The sequence below is a fragment of the Sarcophilus harrisii genome, chromosome 5, assembly GCF_902635505.1.
Source record: "Sarcophilus harrisii chromosome 5, mSarHar1.11, whole genome shotgun sequence".
Classification (NCBI taxonomy): domain Eukaryota; kingdom Metazoa; phylum Chordata; class Mammalia; order Dasyuromorphia; family Dasyuridae; genus Sarcophilus; species Sarcophilus harrisii.
The window spans coordinates 91,227,406-91,253,829 of NC_045430.1; the positions used below are offsets into that span (position 1 = coordinate 91,227,406).

Sequence of the window (26,424 nt, forward strand, 5' to 3'; positions counted from 1 at the left end):
TAATTTCCTTCTCCTCTGAACTCCGAGAGCACTCTTGGTCACTCAGTTTAGTGTCAAATTCTGTGCTAGCTTGTATCGCATGCTAACTGGATTTCACAGGCCTTAGAGCTAGAAGGAACTTTTTTAAAAATCTAGTTCAATCTCCTCGTTTCATACAGACAAGATCACTTTTCCACGGAGCCAAAGCACACATGGCTGGAGAGGAGCATAGTTGTCTTCAGACAAGAGAAAACAACAAACTTAAGCTCAGCCAAAACTTTGCAACCAGAATATGGGTACAGATTAAAACTCTCTGAAGACCCAGAATGGGTACAAGACCACTAGAAGAGAGCCTTGTTGTGTAGCATATGACATCTGTTTGCATTCCCCTCTGCCCTGGCCATGGCCCACTCCCACCCCAAAAATGTGATCAGTGAGCTACTAGGGGTGATGGAGGCTGAAAACAGGTTGTTGTCCACTAGTTTGATGTTAGAACATAAGATGGAATTAATTTTTTGCCCAGAATGAACATCCTTGTTGAATACGACTTTGAATGATCTAAGTAACCAGCTACCTACTTTGGTTGGAAAATAGTGGCTTGTCTTAAATGTCTTTAAGGTGCTGGAGAGGATGAAGGTTGTGAAAAAAAGAATGCAGGACCAGAAGAGTACATCAGGTGTGTAAGGTCCATGGTGACCACAGGCCGAGCCAGTGAATTCTCCATGCATCTCCTGACATTCCTGAAGAAACAAACATTGCAAGTAATTAAAGGCCAATATAAGTCGACCTACAAAACAATCACTGAAGTTAGGCTACAGACTCATATGCCTCCATCCCCCAGAACTGCAGACATCCCAACATCATCCTCCCTCCACTGGCCCATACTGATGGGCCACCATTGGCAGCTTCCCTACATCATCCTGTAGTAGCCATCCCTCTTTCCACTAGATTATCTCTCCCTCACTGCTGCTGCAGAATGTGGGTGGCCATTGGCAGATAAACTTCATCTTCTCATGCAGTTGCTGCCTCATTGGTTAATAGAGATTAATGAGAAGATGTGAGATGGGAGGGAGTGCCAGTGTGTGGATGGCTGCCTTGTACAGCCTCCAAAATACATCCTCCTGAGAAGCAATCTAATATCTGCCAATAGCTAGAGCTACCCCTGAAATCATGGGCAAAGTACTCAAGAAGGCTTATGACAGAACTATAGTTCATTAGCTATATTGCTAAAACAATAAAGAATACTGAAAATATAAGGGATTAACTATCCATGTTATCTTTTATTTACTGGAATACTTCAAAGGAACAAGTAATAATGACCCATTTCTTCCCTAAATATAGGAATTAGCAGAATGGTACAAGGGCCTTCCACTTCCCATTCTTCTCCCTCCCTAAGCAAAATACATCCAAAAGGCAAAGCTGAAGTAGGAAGTCCTTAAATGGCTGCATTATGCAAACTGCTATAGTTACCCTAATAATGTTCCTGCAAAAGGAAAGAATCCCAATGCAATTCACATTCTCCTCTCTGCATGGAAAAGATCTCTTAAGATCAGGTCCTCCTGGTCTTAAAATGTCTTCGAGAAGACATCATGAATAATTAAGTTTTCTCCCCAAGAAAGTGATCCAACAGAGGGTGACCCTATTTTCTCTCTTTCAATTAAATCTGGAGCTTGCCCTGCTGGTGTATTTGACAGCTGGCAGCTTGGCTACTTCTTCACTTACACTGACAGTCAGGTTGGCCCAACTAGTTTCCGCTGCCACAATGTTACGCTCCTTCCAGTACTGCAGCGTGTGATTGCTGGGGTCCTTTGGGACAGTACACCTGCAACTAGGAGCAGACGGAAGAGATTTCAGGGAAAAAGCATCAACATCAGAAATAATGCATAGGTGTCAAAGACTTGGATAAAGACCCAGCCAGAAGGTTTATCTAATACATGAAAATACAAAAAGTAGGAAGGACAGAAAGCTAACCAGGATGACTAAATCAGAACTCCCGAATTCCCAGAGTTCTCAAGAAGTGAAAGTGATACTTAACAGAGAGACCTACTATGGGAGAGGGAATAAATGGCCCTTTATATAGTGCCATCATGTGCCCAGCACTGTGCCTTTAAGCACTTTATCTCAGTTGGTCCTCACAATAGCTCTGGGAGGTGGGTGCTGCTATTACTCCTATTCCACAATTAGGGAAACTGGTGCAAACAGAAATTACATGTCTTTTCCAGGGTCACCTCGCTAGCTATTTGAGCTGATTGCTGAATCATCTAGTAGCTGTCATTACTGTAACAAATATTAGCTGTTTGTAAATTGGTGATAAGAGAGGATTCCGTATTGGCATGTGTGTTAAGAGGGAGAACATGGCATAAGAACAAAAGAAACTACTGAAATTCATTCTTAAAGATACAGGGGGCTAAACATACATTCCAAGGAGGTCAAAATGCTCCTTCTTTACCACACTGTTCCCAACAACACTTTTTTTAGTAGGAAAAAGGAGGCAATTATCTCCCTATAAGCATCGGGACAAATCATGGGGGCATGAATGGAATGGAGTATGATTGTCCATAAAAAGCAATGACTGGAATGAATTGCTGAGAAGCATGGGAAAACTTGTGGGAAGTAAACAAGCAGAACTAAGAGAATGAGATACGAGTTGACTACAACAATGGAAATGGGAAGTACAAGGACCAAACAATCGATTTTGAAACTTGGAATTGCAATCACAAAGTTTGGTCCCCAGAAAGAATGAGAAGGCCTCTCCTGGCACTTCTCTCCAGAGGTGGGAGTCTATGGAGCACTGAAAATATGATGAAACTTTCTCAAAATGCTGATTAGTTTTGCTGAACTGTTTTTCCCTTTTTTTGTTCTTTGTTATGGATAGGTAGCTGTCATAATGGATAAAGCACCAGGCCTTAAGTCAGGAAGACCTGAGTACAAAATCTGGTCATAGACACATGACAGCTGTGTAATGCTGGACATGTCACTTATTCCTGTTTGCCTCAGTTTCCTATTTAAATGAGCTGAAGAAGGAAATGGCAAACCACTCCAGTATCTTTGTCAAAAAAAACCCTCAAAAATGGGGTCACAAAGACAAAAACTAAATAACAATAACAACAACATATTGTTCTTAGAGGGAGGAGAGGATACAAATGTAGGCAATGTAAAAACACAATATATCAACAAAATTTTATTTTAATAAATATCAAGTCCTGACCTTTGGTTACCAAAAAAAAAATTAAAAGGATATAGGAACTAGCTTTTTTATGCACATAAAGCTCCTAGATGACCCCAAACTCAGAATGAACCAACAAGAATATAGCACTGCTATTAAAATGAACACATTAATAGGAGTATAGTATATAAAAAAGGAAAGTAATAGTCATAATGTATTCCATAGCTGTGGAGTCAAACTCAAATGGAAACGAAGATTATGAAACAGTACATGCAGGACATACAGTGACTCAGCAAATCACATACTCACATTATCTGTGTTATATATACATATATATAATATATATTTGCATTTTGCTAAATATCTCCAAATAACATTTTAATCTGAGTTAGGTCTCACTGAGTGTCGCAGGTCAAATATAGCTGGATGTTTGACCCCTCTGCTTTTTTACTATACTCTACACTTGGAAGAGTGATACAGGCAAAATGAAGAGTTTCTGGAAATCATATCATATAGGCCCTCTTCCCTCTTCCCTCTATACTACTTCACTTCATGATCTCATCAATTCCCATGGCTCTAACTACCATCTCTATGCTGATGATTCTCAGATCTCTGTTATCTGCTCCAACCTCTCTGCTAACCTCCAGTCTTTCATCTCTACCACCTTTTCATTCATCTCAAACTAGATGTGTTATAGACATCTTACATTCAATAGGTCCAAAATAAAACATATTATCTGTCCCCTAAACCTTCCCCACCCTCAACCCATCACCTTCCATATTACTGTAAAGGGCAACACCATTGTCCCATCCCTCCATCCTGGATTCCTCACTATTTCTCACCCTCCATACCCAAACTGTTGCGAAAACTGTGGGTTTCACCTTTAGAACATCTTTCCAATAAACCCATCTTTCTTCTGACCCAATTGCCACTCTACTGCAGGCTTTCATATAGCTGAATTATTGCAATAGCTTACTAGAGGGTCTGCCTTCCTTGAGTCTCTCCCTATAACCCATTCTTCATTCAGCTACTAAAATTATTTTCCAAGAGTGCAAGTCTGATCTGTGTCAACCCTGCCCTAACTCAATAAATTCCAGTGGCTTCCTTTCTCCCTAGGATCAAATACAAAATTCTCTAGAATGAGTATTTTCAGAGAGTAGATCATTCAGAAGTTTCTAGAGACAACAATAAGTATAATGTCCCACCCATAATGTTAATTAAATACTCTTTTCAGCCAGGAAGCTATGATAGAAGCCACAGTATTTTCAGTTATAATCTAGTAAAGAATCTGAATTCCCAGACTTTTCTGGTCTAAAAATTATAGAATCCTAGGTATAAAAGGGTCCTTAAAGAAAGATAATTGAATATTCTTTCCAAAAAAAGAGGAATCCAGTAGTATCTTTCCTGGATCTATATGACAAAGAGATTATTTTAAAAAAGGAAAAAGGATCCCCATGTGTAAAAATGTTTGTAGTAATCCTTTTTGTAATGGCAAGGCATTGGAAATTGAGTGGATGCTCATCAGTTGGGAAATGGCTCAATAAGCTATAGTATATCAATATAATGGAATATTCTTGTCCTATAAGAAATGATGAGCAGGCTAATTTCAGAAAAGCCTGGAAAGACTTATAAGAACTGAAGCTAAGTTAAGAGAACATTGTATATAGCAGCAACAACAAGATTATGTGATAATCAACTAACTGTAATGGACTTGGCTCTTTTCAACAATGAGGTAATTTAAGGCAATTCCAATACTGTGACAGAAAGCTCCCTTCATATCCTGAAAGAAAACTATGGCTACTGAATGTGTATCAAAGCATACTATTTTTTCACCTTTTGTTGTTATTTGTTAGCTTTTTTTTGTTTGTGTTTCTCCCCCTTTTGATGTGATTTTTCTTGCGCAGACTGACAAATATGGAAATATATTTAGAAGAATTGCACATGTTTAACCTATATTGGATTGTTTGCTGTATTGGGAAGGTGGGGAGAAGGGAAGGAAAGGAGAAAAGATTTTGCAAAGGTGAATATTGAAAACTATCTTTGCATATATTTGAAAAAAAAAGCTATATTTTTAAAAAGGGATTCTTATATCTCCAGGATTTCAGAAATCTTTATACTAAGGAAATTTCCCCCCAAAACCCAGCAACTTAAATTCCTATTAATGCAATATCAGAATTTTCTTGTTTATCTTATCTTTGAGAGAAAAAGAGGATAGATGTTTTTCATATTACTCTTTTTTTCTCAATAATATTTTATTTTTCCAACTACATGTTGGAAACATATTCATTTTTGTAAAACTTTACAAATGTGTTTCAAATTTTTGTCCCTCCTTCCTTCATTTCTCCTCTTCCCAAGACAGCAAGCAATCTGATATCAGCATACAGATGGTAGGTAGAGCCATGGGAATTGATGAGATCATGAAGTGAAGTGGGAGGAGGGAAAAGGGCCTATATGATATGGTTTCCAGAGGCTCTTCATTGTGCCTGTATCACTCTTCCTCGTGTAGAGTATAGTAAAAAAAGCAGAGGGTCAAAACAATCCTTTTAAACAAATTTCCATATCTGTCCTGTTGTACAAGAAAAATCAGACCAAAATCTCGATATTACTCTAAATATTCAAAGACTAATTGATTTACCTCATCCCTTATTTGTTTTAGCTTTTCAAATTCATAGAATCTTGGAGCTAAAGGGAATCTTAAAAAATCCCCTAGGTCACTTCATTTTACAGATAACAAACGTGAAGGGACTATGGCCCCCACAAGGAACGACACAAGTGATAATTCCTTTCACTTCTTCCAACTTTTCGAAGATCCAGCTTCCTTAAATACTGGGGTTGCTCTCCCAGGTTTCTACATGTACAACTCTGGTACTCACTAGGGCTCTGAAAATACATAACCTTACTTTACAGGAGCCACGCCACAAAGAAGCCATGCTTCAGACCATAACCTTTCCTTCTCCCAAAACAAGAAAAAACCCAGACTTACTAGTAAAAGCTAAGGTGGTCCAGCTGGCTGTGCATGTGGATGGGGTAAGTTTCCCCTAGGTGAATCAACTTCTCTATTGCTTCATAGATGAAAATGATACAAATCAATGAGGCAAATGCTTCTTCAGTAAAGCGAGTAATATAGCAGACGAGAGAACTGGCATCCGTTGCCACAAGGACAATACATAGGAAAGCAGTCCACAGTCCAATGCAGGCTCGAAGGGACAGATACGAGAGGGCATAGTCTCTGAAACAAGGCCAAAATAGATCAGAAGCACCGATGTATGCATTTAATTAAAGAACAGAAGGGATATGGGATCATAAATCCAGGCCTGGTTTATTTTTCCTTTACTCCCAAAGATCAGGTTGGAGTGATACATGACACTGAAAAAGGGAAGGTTCTAATCTTGAACGTTGCCTCCAATAATTCTCATTCTTACATTCTTGTTTTATCTAGACCAGGGATTTCACTGAGGTAGTAAAGTGCTGCTGAGAAAGCTCCTTCTCCCAACCCAGATCACCCACTCCTTTGCAATGCCGAGTCTCCAATAGTTGGATAGTAAAGCATCGAGACTGAAGGGATTTGCCCATGTTGCAGATGCAGGACTGCACACTGCTCTTCCTGACCCTAATTTCATCACATGGCCTCTCCCTCCTACTTTATTAGATAGATGGCGATGTTGAAATATAAGGATAAGGAAAGCTAACCCTGCTTCGGGGGAGGTGGAGGGCTTCTACTTGACCACCACTGAAACAGAGAAGCTAAAGTGTGCATAGGATGGGAGGAGATAGGGAGAAAGACCTCATAGTGTGATGGGAATGAATTATCTGTCTGGGCTTAGCAAAAGTAAACGGGAGTCCAGTGATAATTAAAGGGACTTAGTTAAAGACAGAGAGAATTTCTTAATGATTAAAATAGCCATCTTGTATGAAACATTTTTAGGTTTCTGGTGATGAAGGGAGATGCCAGCCATCCCATTCTTATTACTACTTCTCACTTAACAAGTGATGCCGGGTTTCTGCAGCATTTCACATACATTTTACAGGTGAGGAAACAAGAGGCATCAAATATGAAGTGACTTGCTTAAGGTCAAACAGCCAATAAGTGCCTAAGTTGGGAATGGGTTTTCCTGGGCCTGCTAGGTGCACAGTGACCAAGCTGGGGCTCCCAGATCTCTGACTTGGAGTTCAGTGGAACAAGTCACTGAGGAACATGGTCGGGTCCCCTAAGGAGACAGTTGCTCAACATGGGCCTTCTGTCTAGAGGCATCCTAGCAGGAGGGAGGCCGTCTCTCCTTTGATTGCAGGCCTAGCCCTCCCCTCATTCTAATCTGAAGTTCCAAGAGTCGACCCCAACTTCCCCATCTTTTTTTCCCCAAGTCCCTCAGATGCGGCCTGGCCCCCAAACCACATAGATCAGGGTTTTCTGAGAAGGAAGGTCTTACTTGCAGAACTTAAACAAAATCTTTTCAAAGACGAGCACCGGCCCTGTGCTCCCCAGGATGGTGAGAGCCTGTCCGGCAAACAGAGAATAGGCTATTCCGGTCATCGAGGCTCCAAATAAAGATTCAATTGCACTCTGCAAGGAACAAAATTCATCACTCATTCCACAGCAGATCAACAAATGGCATTATTACTCTATCTGCTCTACTTACATAAACTTTCTATGTGTCTTAAAAGTCATTTGCTTGCAAAAGTAATGTGTATAAACTCTCTGATACTTCCCTGCATAAAATGATCTCCCTTTAATAATTCAGGGGCCCAAGTTCATCCATCTCTCTGTCCTTGCCTGAGCAATGACTTATTTCAATACTCTTTAAAAAAAAAGTGTATCACAATGCTATTGTCCATGCTTTGGGCTATCAGGCAGAGTTAACCACCTGAAAATCTAATTTAAGGTAACACCAGTTTATCCTAGGAGTCTTCATGAGCTATCATGCAATCAAAGTATACAAATAACTTTTGAGATTGTTATTTAAAAAATACAATATTCATTCTTACATTAGGCAATATTGCTGTTTATTAAGTTGTTGGGACATTGCGGCAATTCGATGAGCAAAAAAATAAAAAGAAAGACCCATTGCTGAAGATAAATATCAGTTCTAAACAAATTATATAAATCTTAACTGGGGATAATAATAATATTAATACAATAAACTCTTGTTGAATATATATAAATATATAAATAGAAGGTTATAAGATATTGTTGTTTTCATTCATATCTGACTCCTTGGAATCCCATTTAGGATTTTCTTGGCAAATTATGCCAGAGTACTTTGCCATTTCCTTCTCCAAATCATTTTACAGATGAGGAAAATGAGGCAGACAGAGTTAAGTGATTGCCCAGGGATATACAACTAGTAAGCATCTGAGGCCAGACTTTATTCCAGGCTGAGCACTCTCTTCTCTGTGCCACCTTGCTGCCCCAAGGCATAAAAGATACAAAGCAGCAAATAATTTCCAAATCACTTTGATTTATCATTGGAATATAGGATAGGCATTTTCCACAGCATTTCTGTTCTGACAACAGCTTTTCCTTTTTAATTACATTTGGCTAAGCTAACAAAAATAAATTACTCTCTAAAAATATATCAACTACATGAGAAGTTGGCACGAAAGGGTCAGAAAAAAACTAGGAATTAAAAATCTGTTGTAGATAATCAAAACCATACATTTTAGAGTTAGGGTTATATTTCTATGTCTCTTATCTGCAAGTTACTTTCATATTGATTATCTTCTTTTAACTCCTACTTTCCTGGAAGGGCTGAGAATGTTCCTTTTATACAGAAGAAAATGAAATTCAGAGAGATTTTGACTTGCCAAATAATTAACTGACAAAGTTAGGGCAAGAACCCACATTTCCCAATCCCAAATCTCAAGGTTCCCTATACCAAATAAAGCTGCCACCATCATATTCTTTAACATTATCATGGCCATTATAGTTGATAAAAGCTCTTACTATTCGTCCCTCAGTTGCTTCTCCAAGCAATCCCCCAAAAGTGATCACGGGTGACATGCAGGCACAATACAGGAACAGAAAAGAGGCCAGACACTGTAAACTCAAAGCATCACGATAGTCACTCCAGTACCAGGGGGCCTTCCGCTTTATGTCCAGCACCAAACCACCAAAAAGCCTGCAGAAATAGAGACAGCCTTTTTAAACAAACCAAAGATTCCCCATATTCCCACTTCTATAAGACAATATTTGAGCAGCACAAATCTGAAACTACTTCTGATGTGCTAAGAGTTAGGTTCCCATCATGGTATTTTTGATTCCCGAAGCAAGGTATTGCTTCTGGGCCCTCGTGTTCTACCAGCAGTCACAAACATGGCTTTCATTCATGTTTAATGGTTATCCTAAGGCTGATTAACAACCTATAAGAAAGCAACCATCAGCTTACAAGTGAAAAATTTAAACTATACCTCACAATTCCAAAATGTGTGTGTGAACATCCCAATAACCCATAAGGACTAAGTGTGCGCACAAGGAAAACTAAAGCTTATGTAATAAGCCATAATAAGAACTTGAAAGACTGTAAAGATATGGCAGAAAAGAGCAGGTGACAGAGAGACGAGAGCAGCCAGAGGCCTGGCCAGTTCCACATATCCTCATGGAAGCTTCAGGGCCTCCATGCCCCCCATGCTACTGCCCAGGTGCTCTCCTAGATATCCTTCTGGAATGGGGATGCCGAGTCACGGCCCCACAGCAGGCCCCATCTTTTCCTTTACCTCCCCCTAAGAACTTCATTTAGGCCATGGCCCGTCCCCATGGTGAGTAATCAATTTAGTCTCTAGAGATGAAAAGTCAGACGGTTCTTTTGCCACAACTTGTGATGCAGTGGAGAGAGAATCAGGCCTGAAATCAGGAAGGCCTGAGTTCAGATTTAACCTCAGATCCTAGACCTTGGGCAAATCACTGACCCCATTTGCCTCAGTCTTCTCATCTGTAAAATGGGAGAAATAACAACACCTATCTCCCAGAGTAAATGAGATAAAATGCTTAGCACAGTGATTTCTGATTAATACATGCAAATTCTCTTCCCTTTCTCTACCCTTCACACTTGACACTTCAGAACCTAGAACAGATCCTTGACTAAAGGGCTTCATCCCAGAAAAGTTTCCCAAAATAATCCATTGCTTTAGACAAAGCACCTCTATGAACCATACCGCTCAACCAGGGGTACACTGGTAAATGTTTAACAACCAGCTCTTAGGCATAACAAGAAAAGCTTTTAAATTTAATCTATAGTATTAACATTTTCCTCAACACTTTCTTAAGTCTAGACAATCATCCCAACTAATTGATCAAACCCTGAACTGCAGTGTTTGCTGATTTTCAGGGTATAAAAATTTAACAATTAGTTCTTGAGAGTCTATACAGCCTATCAAACAGTCATGGTGCCGACCATCCTTGAGGGATAGTAACTCTGGGAAGCACACGGGAGCCCAGTTAACCAATGCAAGTTTAAAAAAAAAAAAGTTTAAAACCCGAGGTCAAAGGCTCCTGAGTGTGACTAGGTCACATTCTGGCTAAGCTAACAAAAATAAATTATTCTCTTAAAATATACTCTAAAAATAAAAAAAAGTACTTGGAAGTGAATTGAGACTCTATCTTCCAATCCTCACAAGCCCTCATGGGAAATAGGTTCTGAAAGTATCCCCTTCTCATTTTACAAGGAAAGGGAGGCTTATTGAGGCTAAATGAGTTGCCTGGCTTACCTAAAGGGCAAAGCCACAGGATGGGGGACTCCTGTCCTCCACTCCTTGGCCAGTCTTCCCCCTTCTCGTGCCCTGCTGCCTCCCTCACATCCCCACTGCCAAAATAAAGCACAACTGCCCCCCATACACACACACCCATACCCCACACACCACTGTCAGTGCTGCTCTTCCTCTTGGAGCTGCCTCCACTGTCTATGGGAACGTGATGTCTAAAAATGTCAGGGGAGCTGTTCTGGCTCTGCTTCTTTCTAGGTTCCGAGGAGTAAGGTCCTCGCTAACTCAAGTTCCAGACCCAGGAGAACTCTCTCCACACAGCCATTAGACCCTTCCACGGGTCTCAGCCCGGCACACAGACCGGTTTGGATGCAACTTGTCTGAGGGGAGTTCCTCTGCCACCTAAAACATGGAGCTGCCCAGGGCAGACGATCTGGGATCCTCATGGGCCAATCCCCTCTTCCATGTCCTGTAGACAGGGCTTTAGAGAGATCCCCCCAGACCTCTGTCTGCCCTGAACCTTTAGCGCGCCACTAAGATGCCTACAGCGTTATGAACTAGCTCAGGGAGTTGACTCTGATTCCATTCTGAACATTCCATTCAGTCCCAAGGTCATATAATGGAACTGGGGCAACATAAGGTGTTAGTAATAGGTCTCCTTCCTTCAGAAAAGGGTACCAAACTGAGAAGGGGAAGTCCTAAGCTTAGATCTTCACCTGTTTCAGATGTGATATAGCAAGGGCTCCATTCTTTTCCTATCCAAACTTTCTGTGGGATATCTTAATTCTGAGTGTCCACACTTTCTAAAGTTGGGGGAAATGGCATTAAATTTGCACTTTTATACAATAGGATGCAAAGTGATTGCAGTGAATAGTCAAGTTTCAAAGTCCTTTGCTAAAAATAACATGGAAAAGATCAGGGATAATCCTTCCTTTCAGCACCATAATTACACAATATTGACACTTAAAATATATTTAAGTTTGGGAGAAAGGAGTCAGACACTGCACTTAGTGATTAGGAACATGATGGATCTGTCCATGACAACATGGGATTTGGTATGTAAGTATGTTTTTAACTTTCAATCTCATTTTTTAATTCTTAGCTTCACTCTACTGTAAGGATCCAATCTATTGGTCCCCCAGATTCTCAAATGAACATGACCAATTCTTGACTGAATAGAGGCCCTCCCTCCCTCATTTTCTTTTGGGAAGTCACCAAAAGGCACCTCTGGTGACCAGAACTAAGCTTCTGATTAACCCTTTTTTTGTTTCTAAAACAACTCAATAAATACTTAACACTAGCACATATCATATTCTTCCCAAGTGGGCATATGTCTAGCCCACAATTTTAGAACAGAAGCCCCAAATCTGGTATTCTACCCTAATACATCAACCAATAACCTATGATCAATCCACGACCATAGGCCTTAGAATGTATCCTTCCCTGTACCCCAGGGAACCCACTCAAGACAAATGACTTCTCAATTTAAGAGAAGATCATGTCCCAGAGACTTCCCATCCACCTTTTTGGGTGACAACGATTTCATAGATTTCTCCTTTTATCACGGACTCCTTTCCCAGAAAGCCTTTCCTCCTTCCACCCTCAAAGACCTCCCCTCCAACCATAATACTTATGCACCTAAACAGGGACACTACCTGTTAACTGCATACTCCTGCCTGCCTCTCTGTCTCCTCTCCTGGTATTCCATTAGGTTTCCATGCGTTTCAAAGAACTGAATATGTATGAAAAGAAATGACACTAATGGTGCAAAGAGTTAGTAGAGCCAAGATAGAGAAGGGAAAAAAAAGTCAGGAATTTTAGGTAAAAATTTCCACTTAAGGCGTGACCCTTATACAGAGACTCCCCACTAGGCCAATCTCCTTGAATGGGATTCTAGCCTGGAGCTGGAAGTAGTATATTCAGCTTCTGGGTCAACTAGTATTAAATAGGTATGAAATAAATAAGGGATTGGAGGAAAACCTGAATTCTGACTTGAGGGAAAAATCCTGAGATACTCACTCTCCTCCCTCCCTAACCCCCATATAGGGAGAGATAGGTCCTAGGACATCACAAAACTGCTGCCAAAAGAAAAAGTTCATCTAGGGCCAAGGGGAGAGGAGATGTGCCCTAGGGGAACTTAGTAGTTTAGCTAATTATTCTTGCTACTTTGCTGATAAAAGAGTGAAAGTATTGCCAAAATCTAAATGTAACAATTCATTAAATTTCATTGTCTTTGAAAATCATTGTTTCACTAAATTTCCAGGGGCAAAGTTCTATTTGACCTGCAAACCTTACAGCTTTTATTTCCTCTGCATACACTCTGGGGAAGAAGGCTTACTGCCTCTTTGGAGACCAGAGGGATGGGGATGGGGGTCACACCCCCTGGGATGTTCCATTTTTTTCTCTGTCTTCCTACTGGAGGGAAAAGCATCTTCCTGATTCCAGGACAAGTCCAGGTCTCCTCACTTGGCCTAGGAGACAGCTCCTTCACCATCAAGAGAGAATATCAGAAGAAATGGTTCTAGAGTTGGAAGGACTACAACTAGCCCAACCCTCTCATTCTGCCCGGCGTCCCACAGATGGTGACCAGCAATATGGAGTGTGAGCCTAGGTCTTCTGTCTCCCAAGCTGATACTCTTCCACTGTACTACACTGACTTCTCAAACATTACAGACTCTAGAACTAGAAGAGACCTTCTAGATCAACTCGACTCCTCACTCTGACCCAGTTTAATATGAGGAAATGGAAACCCAAGAGTTTTCTGAAGTGACTTGCCCAAACTGACTCAAGTAGCAGAACTGGCCTTTGAACCCAAGTCTTCTGACTGAATTCACTGTTGTTTCTACTATAATACAAAAGAAATAGGTGACAGTCCTAATTTTCCTCTCTGGGGCAGTTCATTAGCCAGGTCCAGCCATTCTCCTCCCTTGTCTCTTTCCTGCTAAGGCTTAGTTTTGAACCCAGTCTCCCATTAGAGAGATCATCTCTTAGGTGCCCTCTCTCTAAAACAGCAAAAGGGGCAGAAATTATTTAATAATGATCCCATCCTACACAAGGATGTGTCCTTATCAACAACAACACTTCTATCCTTTCTTTCAAATTAGCCAAGTATACTGGTAAAAGATCATGATTTGCTATCCATGCTATCCATCCAAAATTTTTAAGAAGGTAAATTTCCCTTTTTTTCAATTTTATCTAAATTAAATGCCTTTATATATTGTATGAGGTACTGAGACAGATACAAAGATAAACCAAACAGTTCTTCAAGGATTTAAAAACCTATTAGGGAGATAGCTTTTCTCTGCAGCCTAAGAACATAACATACATGAAAAGCAGGACCTTTTTATTTCCACTGAAGAAAGAGGAAGAAACAATGGGTCTCCATCATGGGAGAGAATTAAATTGGACATATCAGTCAGAACTTCCAGATTTGGACAGTTGGTCAAAAGAATGTTAACAAAAGAGATTTGAAGAATATTTTCTAGTCATTCTGAAGAAAAATTTGTCCCTGGATTAATTTGACTGCCAGCCTGCCTAGAATCAAGAAGAAAAGTGGCTTAGGAAGACCCTTACAATCTGCTCCAGCTCTGAGATTTTAAGACTATATATTTTGTTATTCTATATTTTATATTTCTTTGGTATCTTTTTCAGCACACACTACTGTACATGTATATACTCTTCATACCTGTATACTGTGCACGTATATACTCTTCATATCTGTGTTGAGACCAAAAGTTCTTTAAGATTGTTCATCTTTGCAACTACTGTTCATTCCTAATTATATTAAGTCTATAGACTATTAAGTCTATATTAAGAAATATAACAAAGATACTATCACAACTTGTCATCCACAAAAGGAAGAAAGGCAGGGTTCAGAAACCTAATTCTTCCATATGGATTCTTTTATACCTAGGGTCAGCAAGAATTTTAGTAGTTCAAAATATCATTATTGATGTGTTTACAACACTCTAAGACACTAGTACCCCTTCAAAAATCACTTCAAGTCTGTAAAGACACCCCCACAGAAAATATTAAAGGAAAAGAAGTATTTCCTTTTTAAAAAGAGCTTCTTCTCTTGTGAGTAACAGCAACCTGGAAACTTTGCAGAACTTACCTGCCCGTACGTTGAAGTTCAGGACCGCTATGGCCACCATGTTGCTCTGGTTCAACGTGGCAAATATTTCCATTTGGAACTCCAGGCATCTTCCTTTTTTCCTAATTACAAAATATAATGAATTTCTTTTTTGCTAATAAGATCAGTTCTTGATTATCCATGCTAATGGAGGAGAAAAATGATGAGGTTACCTTAAAATAATCTTGAGAATCTAAAAATCCCTTCTTGGGCAAAGATCCCTAACTGTTTACTTGCTGGTTTGTTTTTTTTTTTTTTAACACAAATGGATATAAAAAAGATTTTTCATGCAGTCTAGATAGTGAGAAGAGTATGCTGTGCTAGGTGGAAAGAAAAGGCTAACCTCAGATTTAAAATATTAATAATACCCATACCTGAGCCAGCTAAGTGGTACACTGGATAGAGCACTAGCCCTGAAGTCAGGAGGACCTGAGTTCAAATATGGCCTCAGACACTTAGCACTTTCTAGCTGTGTGACCCTGGGCAAGTCACTTAACCCCAATTGCCTCAGCCAAAAAAAAAAACCTAATAATAATAATAATAATACCCACACCTAACACCATATGCCAAGAAAAGGCTGAAATGGATTCATGATGTAAACATAAAGAACAATAGTTTACCTCTCAGATCTGTGGAGGAGGAAGGAATTTGTGACCAAAGAAGAACTGAAGATCAGTATTGATCACAAAACAGATAATTTTGATTATATTAAGTTAAAAAGCTTTTGTACAAACAAAACTTAGGCAGATAAGATTAGAAGGGAAGCAATAAATTGGGAAAACATTTTTACATTCAAAGGTTCTGATAAAGGCCTCATTTCTAAAATAATAAATAATAATAATAGAACTGACTCAAATTTATAAATGGTCAAAGGATATGAATAGACAATTTTCAGATGATGAAATTGAAACTATTACCACTCATATGAAAGAGTGCTCCAAATCACTATTGATCAGAGAAATGCAGATTAAGACAACTCTGAGATACCACTACATACCTGTCAGACTGGCTAGGATGACAGGGAAAGATAATGCGGAATATTGGAGGGGATGTAGGAAAACAGGGACACTACTACATTGTTGGTGGAACTGTGAATACATACAACCATTCTGGAAAGCAATCTGGAATTATGCTCAAAAAGTTATCAAACTGTGCATACTTTTCGATCCAGCAGTGTTACTACTGGGTTACTACCCCAAAGAGATCTTAAAGAAGGGAAAGGGACCTGTATGTGCAAAAATGTTTGTGGCAGCCCTGTTTGTAGTGTAGAAACTGGAAACTGAGTGAATGCCCATCAATTGGAGAATGGCTGAATAAATTGTGGTATGTGAATATTATGGAGTATTATTGTTCTGTAAGAAATGACCAACAGGATGAATACAGAGAGGCCTGGAGAGACTTACATGAACTGACGCTAAGTGAATGCGCACAACCAGGAGATCATTATAATAATATAGTATGTAATAACAAGACTATGCGATGATCAATTCTGATGGACGTGGTCCTCTTCAACAGTGAGATGATTCAAACCAGTTCCAATTGTTCAGTAATGAAGAGAGCTATATACACCCAGAGAGAGAACTATGGGAACTGAGTGTGGTTCACAACATAGCTTTTTGTTATTGTTTGCTTACATTTTATTTTGCTTCTTTTTTTTTCTTGTGCAGCACAATAATTATATAAATATATGTACATATATTGGATTTAACATATATTTCTACCATGTTTAATATATATTGGACGAATTTGCCATCTAGGGGAAAGGGAAAAAATAGGAAATACAGGGTTTTGCAAAAGCTAATGTTGAAGAATTTTTAGAAATAAAAAGCTTTAATTAAAAAATAAAATAAAGCAAAATATTAATAATAACATGAATCATAAAAAATTAATCTACATGTAAGGGATTTATTAGAGGAGTTCCCTGAACAACTTGTTGAGCTTATAGGGTAGTGACTATTTTCTTTGGACTTTCATTGACTCTTCCCAAGTAAGTTATGGATATGCCCATTGACAACTTTTTGAGAGACTAGGGGGAAATCTATTGGATTGTGCCCTATCTCTCTGAGGATAGATTATGTTCTTAACTGTCATAACTGGAGGGGATCTAATTAGCTTGCGTTGTTATGGATTGTGGGGTGATAAACTAAGTGGCTCAGACTATTGCAAGTCAGAGCAAGTCCTTTGTGCTTGGCCTAAAAAAGAAGAGGAAGAGGAAGAGGAGAAAGAAAAGAAGAAGAGGAGGAAGAGGAGAAGAGGAGGAAAAGGAGGAGGAAGAAGAAGAGGAAGAGGAAGAAGAAGAGGAAAAGCAGGAGGTGGAGAAGAGGAGGACGACAACGAGGAAGCTGTCCCCTCTCCTCTACCCTCCACCTACCCTCCTATTCCCTTGCCAGAGATGGCCTTTAAGAGCTGAGACAGAAGGTAGAATAGCAGAACTAGAACCATAAGGTCCTGAGCCATGAAAAACCATCCCCATGGCCTCCCCACTGCGATCCACTAATGGCCTCCTTGGGGCACAGCCCACATTGCAGTTACTTGTATTCTCTCCCATGTGGCCTGAGAAGAGAGTTCTTAGACACTAAATTGCTGGCATAAGCTCAAAAAAGTGGCAGCCATGGAGAGAACTAAGTGGCAAAGCAGAATTCTAGATTTGGGTGATATCGAGCCCTTTCTAGTACTCCTGAGAATGCTCTCCTTAAGTAGGAAGAGACTGGCAGAGACTGGGACTTCTGCTGACCTGCTGAGCTCTAGGGCTGTAGCCTGTGATCCTGAGACTTGGGCCTGACCCAGCTCCTTCTGGGAGTAAGTGGTTTTTTCAGAAGATCTGGACAGACAACTCAAAGGAGATTTAAAAGAGGCCTAATGGCGAACAAAAGCTTCCAAATACAAGAATACTTGGTCAGTGTCCTTCTGTTTTTGCCATATTCAATTGACTATATGATTACAGCGTGCTAAATTTCTCAATCTAAGAGGAGAAGGGGGAATGACTGGAGAAGCCCAGAAAGATAAGTTCACACACTGTACAAGTTGTCTCTAACTTGTCTCTGACTGTGTGTGTCTGTCTCTCTCTCTCGCTCTCTCTTATCAGTCTTACACCACCAATCGGCTTTTGGACATTTTGAACTAAATGTCCTATAGGCATCTCAAATTTGCAATGTTCAAAACATAATTGCATTTGTCCTCCATTCACTCCCCCCCAGAAAACCCATCCCTATTTTGAACATCTTTATTTCTGCTGAGAACAACACTAAGCTTCCAGTCAATGAGGTATTCAATTTTTGAGTTATTCTTGACTTCTCACTTTTATCTATCTCACTCAACCAGTCAGCTGACAAATGTACTTCTTCAAAATCCCTTATATACACCTCCTTTCCTCCCCTCATACAACCTATCGCCCTATTACTTCAGACCCCCTCATCAGTCCTCTACAATGGCCTCCTATTACATCTCCCTGCCTCAAGCCTCCCTTCATACCAATCTATCCTCTAGTCAGCAGCTAAAAGGAGTTTGCTAAAGAATAGATTTGACCAGATTACTGCTCTTCCACACAGCAATCTCTGCTACTTCTCCATCACTTCTAGGATCAAATATCAACTTTTCTGTTTGATGTGGACACAAAGCTCCCCAGAGACCGACAGGATCCTGCCTTGTAGGTATCTCCCATTAGTCCTTTCCTTGTCCCCTGGCATCCATACAACATGTCACATTCCTTTTCCATGCCTTTATATTGCTTGTCCCCCATGCCTAGAAAGAAGTTCCTACTCATCTCTGCCTCCTAGACTTAGTTTCCTTCAAAATCCTAATGAGAAAATTCAACTTAATAGAGGGAGACTGTTACCACCAGTATTATCACTACACTACTACTTACTACTACTATCACTACTTCCTACCACTTTTCCTATTACTACAACTACTACCTTTACTATTTTATTACTATTACCATTATTACCATAATCACTACACTACTATTACTACTACTACCACCACTATTACTACCAGCACCACCACCCCAACTACTTCTATCACTATCAACCTTAGCTTTATATATAAATATATTGCTTTTATATTTTACCTACAAATATGGACGTACACATACATACACACACACACACACACACACATACATATATTTCGTTTGATCCTCACAAAAACTCTATGATGTAGGTATTATTATCCTCATTTTATAGATTAGGAAATAGACTGAGAGAAAGTAACTGACTTGTCCTGGCTCTCACAGGTTATTATCCCAGTTAGATGTCTTCAATCTGGGAAGACTTCCAGGAGGAGATGAATTCTCAGCACATCATTAAAAGGGAAAACAGAGACATTAAAGCAGCCTGGGAATGAGTACCCCCTTCACCTCTGCTACTCAGAGTCCGTGGCTTTTGCTTTTTCCACAAAGCACATCTCATGCACCACCTTTCACAAAACTTTGCTTGATTCCTCCAACTGTTGATACCTCTCCCACTATCACCACAAATTACCTTGTTTTTTGTTTTTTTTTATTTAAATACATGTATACTTATAATAAATTATGTAGAATCTTAAGTAGTCATATGTAAGACATAAGCTCTTTGAGGGCAAGGAGTTTCCTTTCTGTCATTTTTCCCCATGTTTTTAACACAGTGCTTGGCCCATGGCAGGGATTTAATAAATACTTGTTGGCTGACTGATTATATAGATTGTAGACTTCTTATTTTAATATTTTGGGAAATATTCCATGTCACTTCCTCAATCAGGGGTTTTTAATCTGGGATAGATTTCAGGGTTTTTGTAAACTTGGAAGGGGAAAATACATCTTTATTTCAATATAAATGATTTTCTTTGTAATCCTATTTATTTTATTTTATGAACTTAAAAATCTTATTCAGAGGAGAGCCCATAAACATTCCCAGATTCCCAAGTGATCAGTGATACAAACTAAAGATTCCCTGACTAGACTAATTCTGGACCTGACCAGTAAGTTATGTTTAGACATCCCTCTCTTTTCTTTCCTTATTTAACTTTGAGCATCATAGGAAAAAAGAAAAAGAAAATGGGTCAGGAAGGGCAAGGAATATTAGGCAAGTAGAAATAAAGGATCCATATTTCGAGAATTAGAGTAATGAAACAAAGATAGATGTCAGTCTAACTGTGGGCTATTTTATGTAGTCTTCTGTAATGGTTGTAGATCCTCCCTTCCACATTAGAATTATGAGACAAATATGCTTCTTCTCTCTATTCATTTTGTTCTGTAACCTTTGCATGTGCTATTTTCAACAATACCCATCTTACTCCCTTTGGATTATTTCACATCCCTCTCTCCTTTCAAAAATTTAACTCAAAATTCACCTCCCCCCAGAAGCCTTTCCTGAAGGACCCTTCCCATTTAAGAGCATTCAACTAATCTGTAATTTCTTAGAAATTATATTGGTAATGTATTCATTTATTCCAATTGTATTATTTTTGTAGGTGTTTCTGTATTTTTCACATGTGCATATTGTGTCTCCTTAATTAAGTTATGAATCCCTCCAAAACAAGAACTATGTCTTTTATTATTTATCCATTCATAATACCCTGTGTAATGTTTTATACTCAATAAATAATGTGGTTTGCATAATGGTGCACATTACCTGGGAAGGAACATTTTTTGGTGGTTCAATTCTAATCGATGGGTCCCATTCACCTGGAGGTAACACAGTCACTTGGTCCAGGAACTCATCGATCCCAGCTAAGAGGTCATCTCGCTCCTTTGCCTTATAAGCTACATCATGAAAAATCTATGGAGAAGAGATGACTTAGGAAGACTGCAGAGAATTTTCCTGAAGTAAAACAGTTATCAATGGATGCTGGGAAAACTACAGCTTCTTGATTTTTATCTTAGTGGCAGAACCCTGAAATGCAGATAACTCAGAGAGAGCTGTCAGAGAACATGGGAGGGAAGAAAGCCCAAAGGAAACATATCTTATGGTGAAAATGGACTAGGTTCAAGGGAACTTTAATAATGGTCTTTAAGTAGATGAAAGGCTATCCAGCTGTTCTCTATTTCTACGGAGCACCAAACAAAAGTATTAAAATGAGAAATAAAGAAAATCTTCCTGGATTACACTTCAGAATGAATTGAAAAATGAGGCTCAAGATTTATGTTTGATATCCATCTATACATTGTTTTGTTTTTTAACCAAGAGTTGATAAAGCAGAACCCCTCACACATTTGTGGCAGCATTCTTTTTAAGAGCTGTGCACTGGGGTGGGTTATTTCAACAATCGGGCAGTCCCAGAGAACCCATGTCATGATATTGTCACTTTGAGGCAAATGTCACAACGTTCCTCACAGCCACATCCTTACCTTCAAAAGCTGCTTTACTTATATATGGATACTATGGCTTCTATTCTGCTTATTCATACCAATACCCCTCTCCCCATCTTCACTCCCCATCTCTGTGAGTGCTGCCAAGCCATTACTCAGTGGGAAGAGCTTAGAAATCTGAGGCACGAGGGCTAGGAATGGGAAGAGGGAATATCTACCAAGTTGGGATTTTTTTATTAGTGTGTGAACAAGCATAGCTTTAGGCAAAAAAAATTGGTTGGGAAGGAATAATGCATCTCCCCACCTCAAATAGATCTATAATGGACAACCAGAAAGAATTGTACAATCACTACTTTCTGGGAAGGAAAGACACTCCCAACCAGTCTTCTCTATATAGGTACCCCACATAACACAGCAATCATCCTAGAAAGATTTGTCACTATTTATGTTGACTTTCTTCACAGGGAGAGAGAATGAGGGGAGGAGGGAGAAATAAGGGGGGGGGGGGAGCAGAGAGAGCACATAATCAAAGGAAAAAAAGATACATGAGAAACACAAGAGTTATGAACATCATCTCAAGTTTTATCATACCTCATCTGTCATGATGGTGGCCATGGATCTGCCAATCTCATGATACTGTTGACCTTTTCCTACTGGTCCTAGCAAGATAAATAAGAACCTGATAACAGAGAGAGAGAAAAGGCTATTATGAAGCCTCAGTGTATCAGATTTCATTCCTCTCCAATGAATCTAAAAAGACAAGCATTATTACCAAACTTTAAGTATGCACCTTCAGCAGACATACTGTTAATGTGCCAATATCACTTTCTTAACCTTGATAAACCTTCAACCTGGATATTTCAATACTCATTAAAACTATTACTGTTGTTGACATTTAATAATGTGGCTATAATTGCATGGCCTTTCCACAGAGACCAAAATCCTTGCTTTGGAAAAGAGATTTCTTTCCTAAAGATCACTTCTTACATGTAATACAGAAGCAATTCCATCTGAATTCCATTCATTGCTCTTATGAAACAAATGGGGGAAGAAGCTAAAATTATGAAACTCCTTAAAATGATATGAAGACAGTTTTAGACATTTGAATACATTTTATAACAAAATAAATCCTAAGTTAAGTACATGGTTTACCATAGTCAAATAATTCAGCCCCTCTTTGTCAGGGGGGTACTTGGAAAGCAAGAAGTGTATTCCAAAACTGTACCTGAAACATTTCCAACATAATGGAACCTAGTTAATTATTCAGTACTATACTATGAAGAGTTTATTCTTCATCAGCACAGTGCTTAATCAAACAGTTTTCTCAGGACTATGATAATCTCTCCATAGCATATAGACTTCTCAAGATTCTCTGATCCTAGATCTCTTAGTATTAAGTAGGTTCTTTTACTAGGATTCAAGAAGACTAGATTTTTTAATTTAAATTTAATTACAGTAAATAATTAAAGTAAAAAAAATAAGTACAGTAAATTACTGTACATATTTCTGTCTTTACCTTGTGGGTATTGGTACTTCTGTGAGACCTGAGAGAAGAACAGCAGGTGACAGCCTTACAAAGGCCACAATCGGATGGTCCAGGATATCTACTTCTCCAACCAAAACATTGGAGGCTTCTGCCCCAATAGGTATTTTCTTCATAAAATGAAGGTCCACCTACAAGTCCGAAATAAGTTGAAAATACTGTAGTTTTACTGATCGCTTTACTATATTTGGCATGAGAGAATCTGGAATTTTGAGTACAATTCTGGACAGCATGCTTTCTTTTTTTATTATTATAGCATTTTATTTACAAGATACATGCATGGGTAATTTTTCAGCATGGACAGTTGCAAAACCTTCTGTTCCAATATTTCCCCTCCTTCCCCCCCCCCCTTCCCCAGATGGCAGGTTGACCAATACATGTTAAATATGTTAAAGTATAAATTAAATACAAGTATACATTAGACAGCATACTTTCAAAGAAATTGACAGAATAAGGAAGCAGAAGAGAGCTACTACAATGGGGAGAGGTCTAGAAATCATGTTACATGAGGAAGATGTGAGGGAGTTTGGAGAGAGTCAGCCTGAAGAAAACTTAAAGCCATACAGTGTCTCTCCTCCAATTTCAGGAGACTGACCAAATGGAAGCAAGAGAAGATTAATTATTCTGTGTAGCTCTAGAAGACAGAATGGGAACCAAAGGGTAGAGGTGACTGAGAAGCAGATTTAAGGTTGAAGGAAAAACAATTACAGCTGAACTCACAAGCTTTTTGTCAGTGGATATATACCAGCTGAATTTATATGTAATCCATTATTTACTGCTGGAATAGGAAGCAAAAAAGGGGGAAATTCTTGGGAGTTCCTTAGCCTACATAAATACCAGGTTAAAGAGGAAAGGAGGACATATCTATCAGTGGTTGCAATAGAAAAATAAAATTCTGCTTCAGAAAAGACATGTCAGGTCCTCTCCCACTTCAAGATTCTATGATTGAATTTCCTAAAAAAGCTTGTTTTTTTGGGGGGGGAGGGGGCACAGTTAATTACCATAGTTGCAGTAAATCCATCTCCTTTAAAGTGTTTACTTATTTGCCATAATGGGTTATTTTTCATAATTATTATTTTAATTTTGAATTTTGATAAGCTAGCTGTGTGACTCTGGGCAAGTCACTTAACCCCAATTGTCTCAGCAAAAAAAAAAAAATTGATAAGGATTTAGGTCTAATTGATGTTCATTATATGCCTTATGTTTTTTTGTTTTTCAGAATACTATGGAAAGCCTGACAATAACAAAAATAACTCTAAGTCAAATCCAACATCCATGTTAGGGGAGAGGATTGACCATAACTTCAAGTAAGAAAACAGCAACTGGAGCGGTATGTAGTGAGGATTCTGAGTGCCCCAAGATTGCTACAGCAGATGTGAATGTCTGGTAGAAGACCTGAAACACTGGCTAGGTGGGCTCTAGGGATACGGGATGAAGTTGTGGTTAGGATTCCAAGAGATAGAAGGCTTTAGGCTGGTCCCGCTCAAAAGTTCTCTAGCATTCATCTTGGTTTGGAAGTGAGTGAGTGGTCTACCTTGGGGTTCTCCTCCCTGAGAGGCAGGTATCACAGAATAATTATTACCCTCATCTGATCAATGAGGAAACAGGCCTCTGAGAAATGCTTTGTCTGTGGTTACACAGCTAAAAGTATGAGGTAGGATCTGAACCTCTTGATCTCCTAATTGCAAGGCCTGTACTCTTTCATACAGAATACTTCAAACTCCTATCAGGTTTCCCTCTTGGCCACAACCCAAGGCATTACTGTTCTACGGGTGACAGTGACCATGCAAAATGTAAGCCCAGGGCCTGAAATTAGGCTGTATTAAGCACCTACTCTATATAAAACACGTGCTAAGTGAGAGGAATACAAATAGATAAGTGAAACAGTCCCTCTTATGAAAGAGCTCACATTCTATCGAGGGAAGCAAATTCACTTATATGCCAGGTAGTCTTTAGGTAAAGAAGCAAAGCATATGGTCATGCTTCTTTTAAAGTCATAAATGATAACCGTTGGTTGGCTTTTGTTGCGGGGAATGGCCCCTTCTCCATAAAAGGGAATGGGAAAACCATAATGAGGAGTCAGAAGAATGGGAGAGGGGCCTACTGCTACTTCCAGGGCTCCTGGTGCCCCTCTGCTTATCAGTCTGCAGTCAGCAGGTGTTTGGGGAGAGATGAAGCAGGGGCCCCCTTCAATTTTGGTGATGGTGATGGGTGGCTTGGAGAGGGCTGGTATGCCCAAGGCTTTGAGGCTCGGGTTCCTAAGCTGTCTCATCAGGGTCTTAGAAGGGTTAGCTTTGCCAACCAAGGTTTGAAGGGGGGGAAAGCACTCTCTTGGACCCAAGAACTTGAAACTTTTAGTACTTTGATAATTGTATTTCAAAATAATTGTTTTTCTTTGCAATCATCAGTATTTTATTTTAGGCTATCAAAATGTAGCCCTGAAAAGAGGTCCGTGGATTTCCCCACCTAGCCAAAGAGGTCTAGCACACAAAAGAAACAAAGCCACCCTGTTTTAAACTGATGCCAAGTGAAGGATTCACTGGAAGAACTTTCCACCATGAAGTAGTTTTTGGAGAATTAGGAAGATGAAAGTTTTGTCACAGCACTCATTGGAAGAAAGGCAATTGTGAGGAATCAGTAGTCCTGCAAAAATCTGGGTGTCAAATTGTAGTGTCAGAAATTCACTTCCCAACAAGGTTGGAAAGGGAATGCACTAATTTGTCACTACAATTCTAAGTAATTAATTAGGGCTAAGTAATTGACTGATTAATCAAACTCATAGAAATATTTTTTAAAACCTAACAGAGAGACAGAGAGGTATAGTAGAGAGACACTGAGACTGGGAGACTGAGACTTGGGGTACTCCATGGGCAAGTTAATAAACTCGCAGAGCCTCTGTTTCCTTTTCTAAAAAATGAGATCATAGATTCACAGGCATAGCATTAGATAGGACCTTAAAGATCATCTAGTCTACTCCTATAATTTTATAGATGAAGAAACTGAGGCCCAGAGAATTTAAGTGACTTGTCCATTTACTAAGAAGTGGCTGAGGGAGGATTTTAACCCAGGCCATCCAGAAAAGTCTAGTGCTATTCACTATGTCATGATGCCTCCTACATTGTAATAATTCTTATACTTTTTCTCAGTCTCTCACATTTTTACCAACCAACCCAATTTTCTTTTTTCTTTACCCATATTTTCCAGGCAGGCAATGACAAAATATGAGCAACAAAACTTGAACTAACTCAGAATGTTTCCTAATCTTAACTAAGATGTTTAAAGCTCAGAATAAATTTCTCATAAATCTGGGACTATACCAATTTATACAATTTAGCTGGTGATTTGACTACAGCTCAGAGTTATGAGGAAGAACATAGTCCTCCTTTTCTGAAAAAAGCAGGTTTTATAGAGATATTCCTCACACTTTTAAAATTATTCTCAGTCCCCTTTAAAATAATGCCTCTTGGACCAATATACTAATATAATTCTAATTTCATGGTGAGGGGAGGGGTTTTCCACTAACCTTACTTAAATCCACAGGACTATGTTCACAATTTACTCCATTTTTAACTTCAAGATTTGTAGTAGGAATAGACTGAGGAGACACTGTTTGACCTGTGGGA

General features: G+C 39.2%; 1 protein-coding gene across 1 annotated transcript in view; it reads right to left on the reverse strand.

Annotated features, from left to right (window-relative positions):
- SLC4A8 (solute carrier family 4 member 8) overlaps positions 1–26,424 on the reverse strand; it is a 77,164-nt gene that overhangs the window by 25,445 nt on the left and 25,295 nt on the right. The window contains exons 7-16 of the mRNA XM_031937855.1: positions 26,325–26,416; positions 22,775–22,932; positions 21,850–21,937; positions 20,582–20,728; positions 14,955–15,055; positions 9,087–9,261; positions 7,573–7,706; positions 6,129–6,374; positions 1,702–1,807; positions 558–719 (exon numbers count right to left, since the gene is read on the reverse strand). Of these exons, the coding sequence (XP_031793715.1) occupies positions 558–719; positions 1,702–1,807; positions 6,129–6,374; positions 7,573–7,706; positions 9,087–9,261; positions 14,955–15,055; positions 20,582–20,728; positions 21,850–21,937; positions 22,775–22,932; positions 26,325–26,416 (1,409 nt within the window). The remainder of the gene's footprint in view (positions 1–557; positions 720–1,701; positions 1,808–6,128; positions 6,375–7,572; positions 7,707–9,086; positions 9,262–14,954; positions 15,056–20,581; positions 20,729–21,849; positions 21,938–22,774; positions 22,933–26,324; positions 26,417–26,424) is intronic.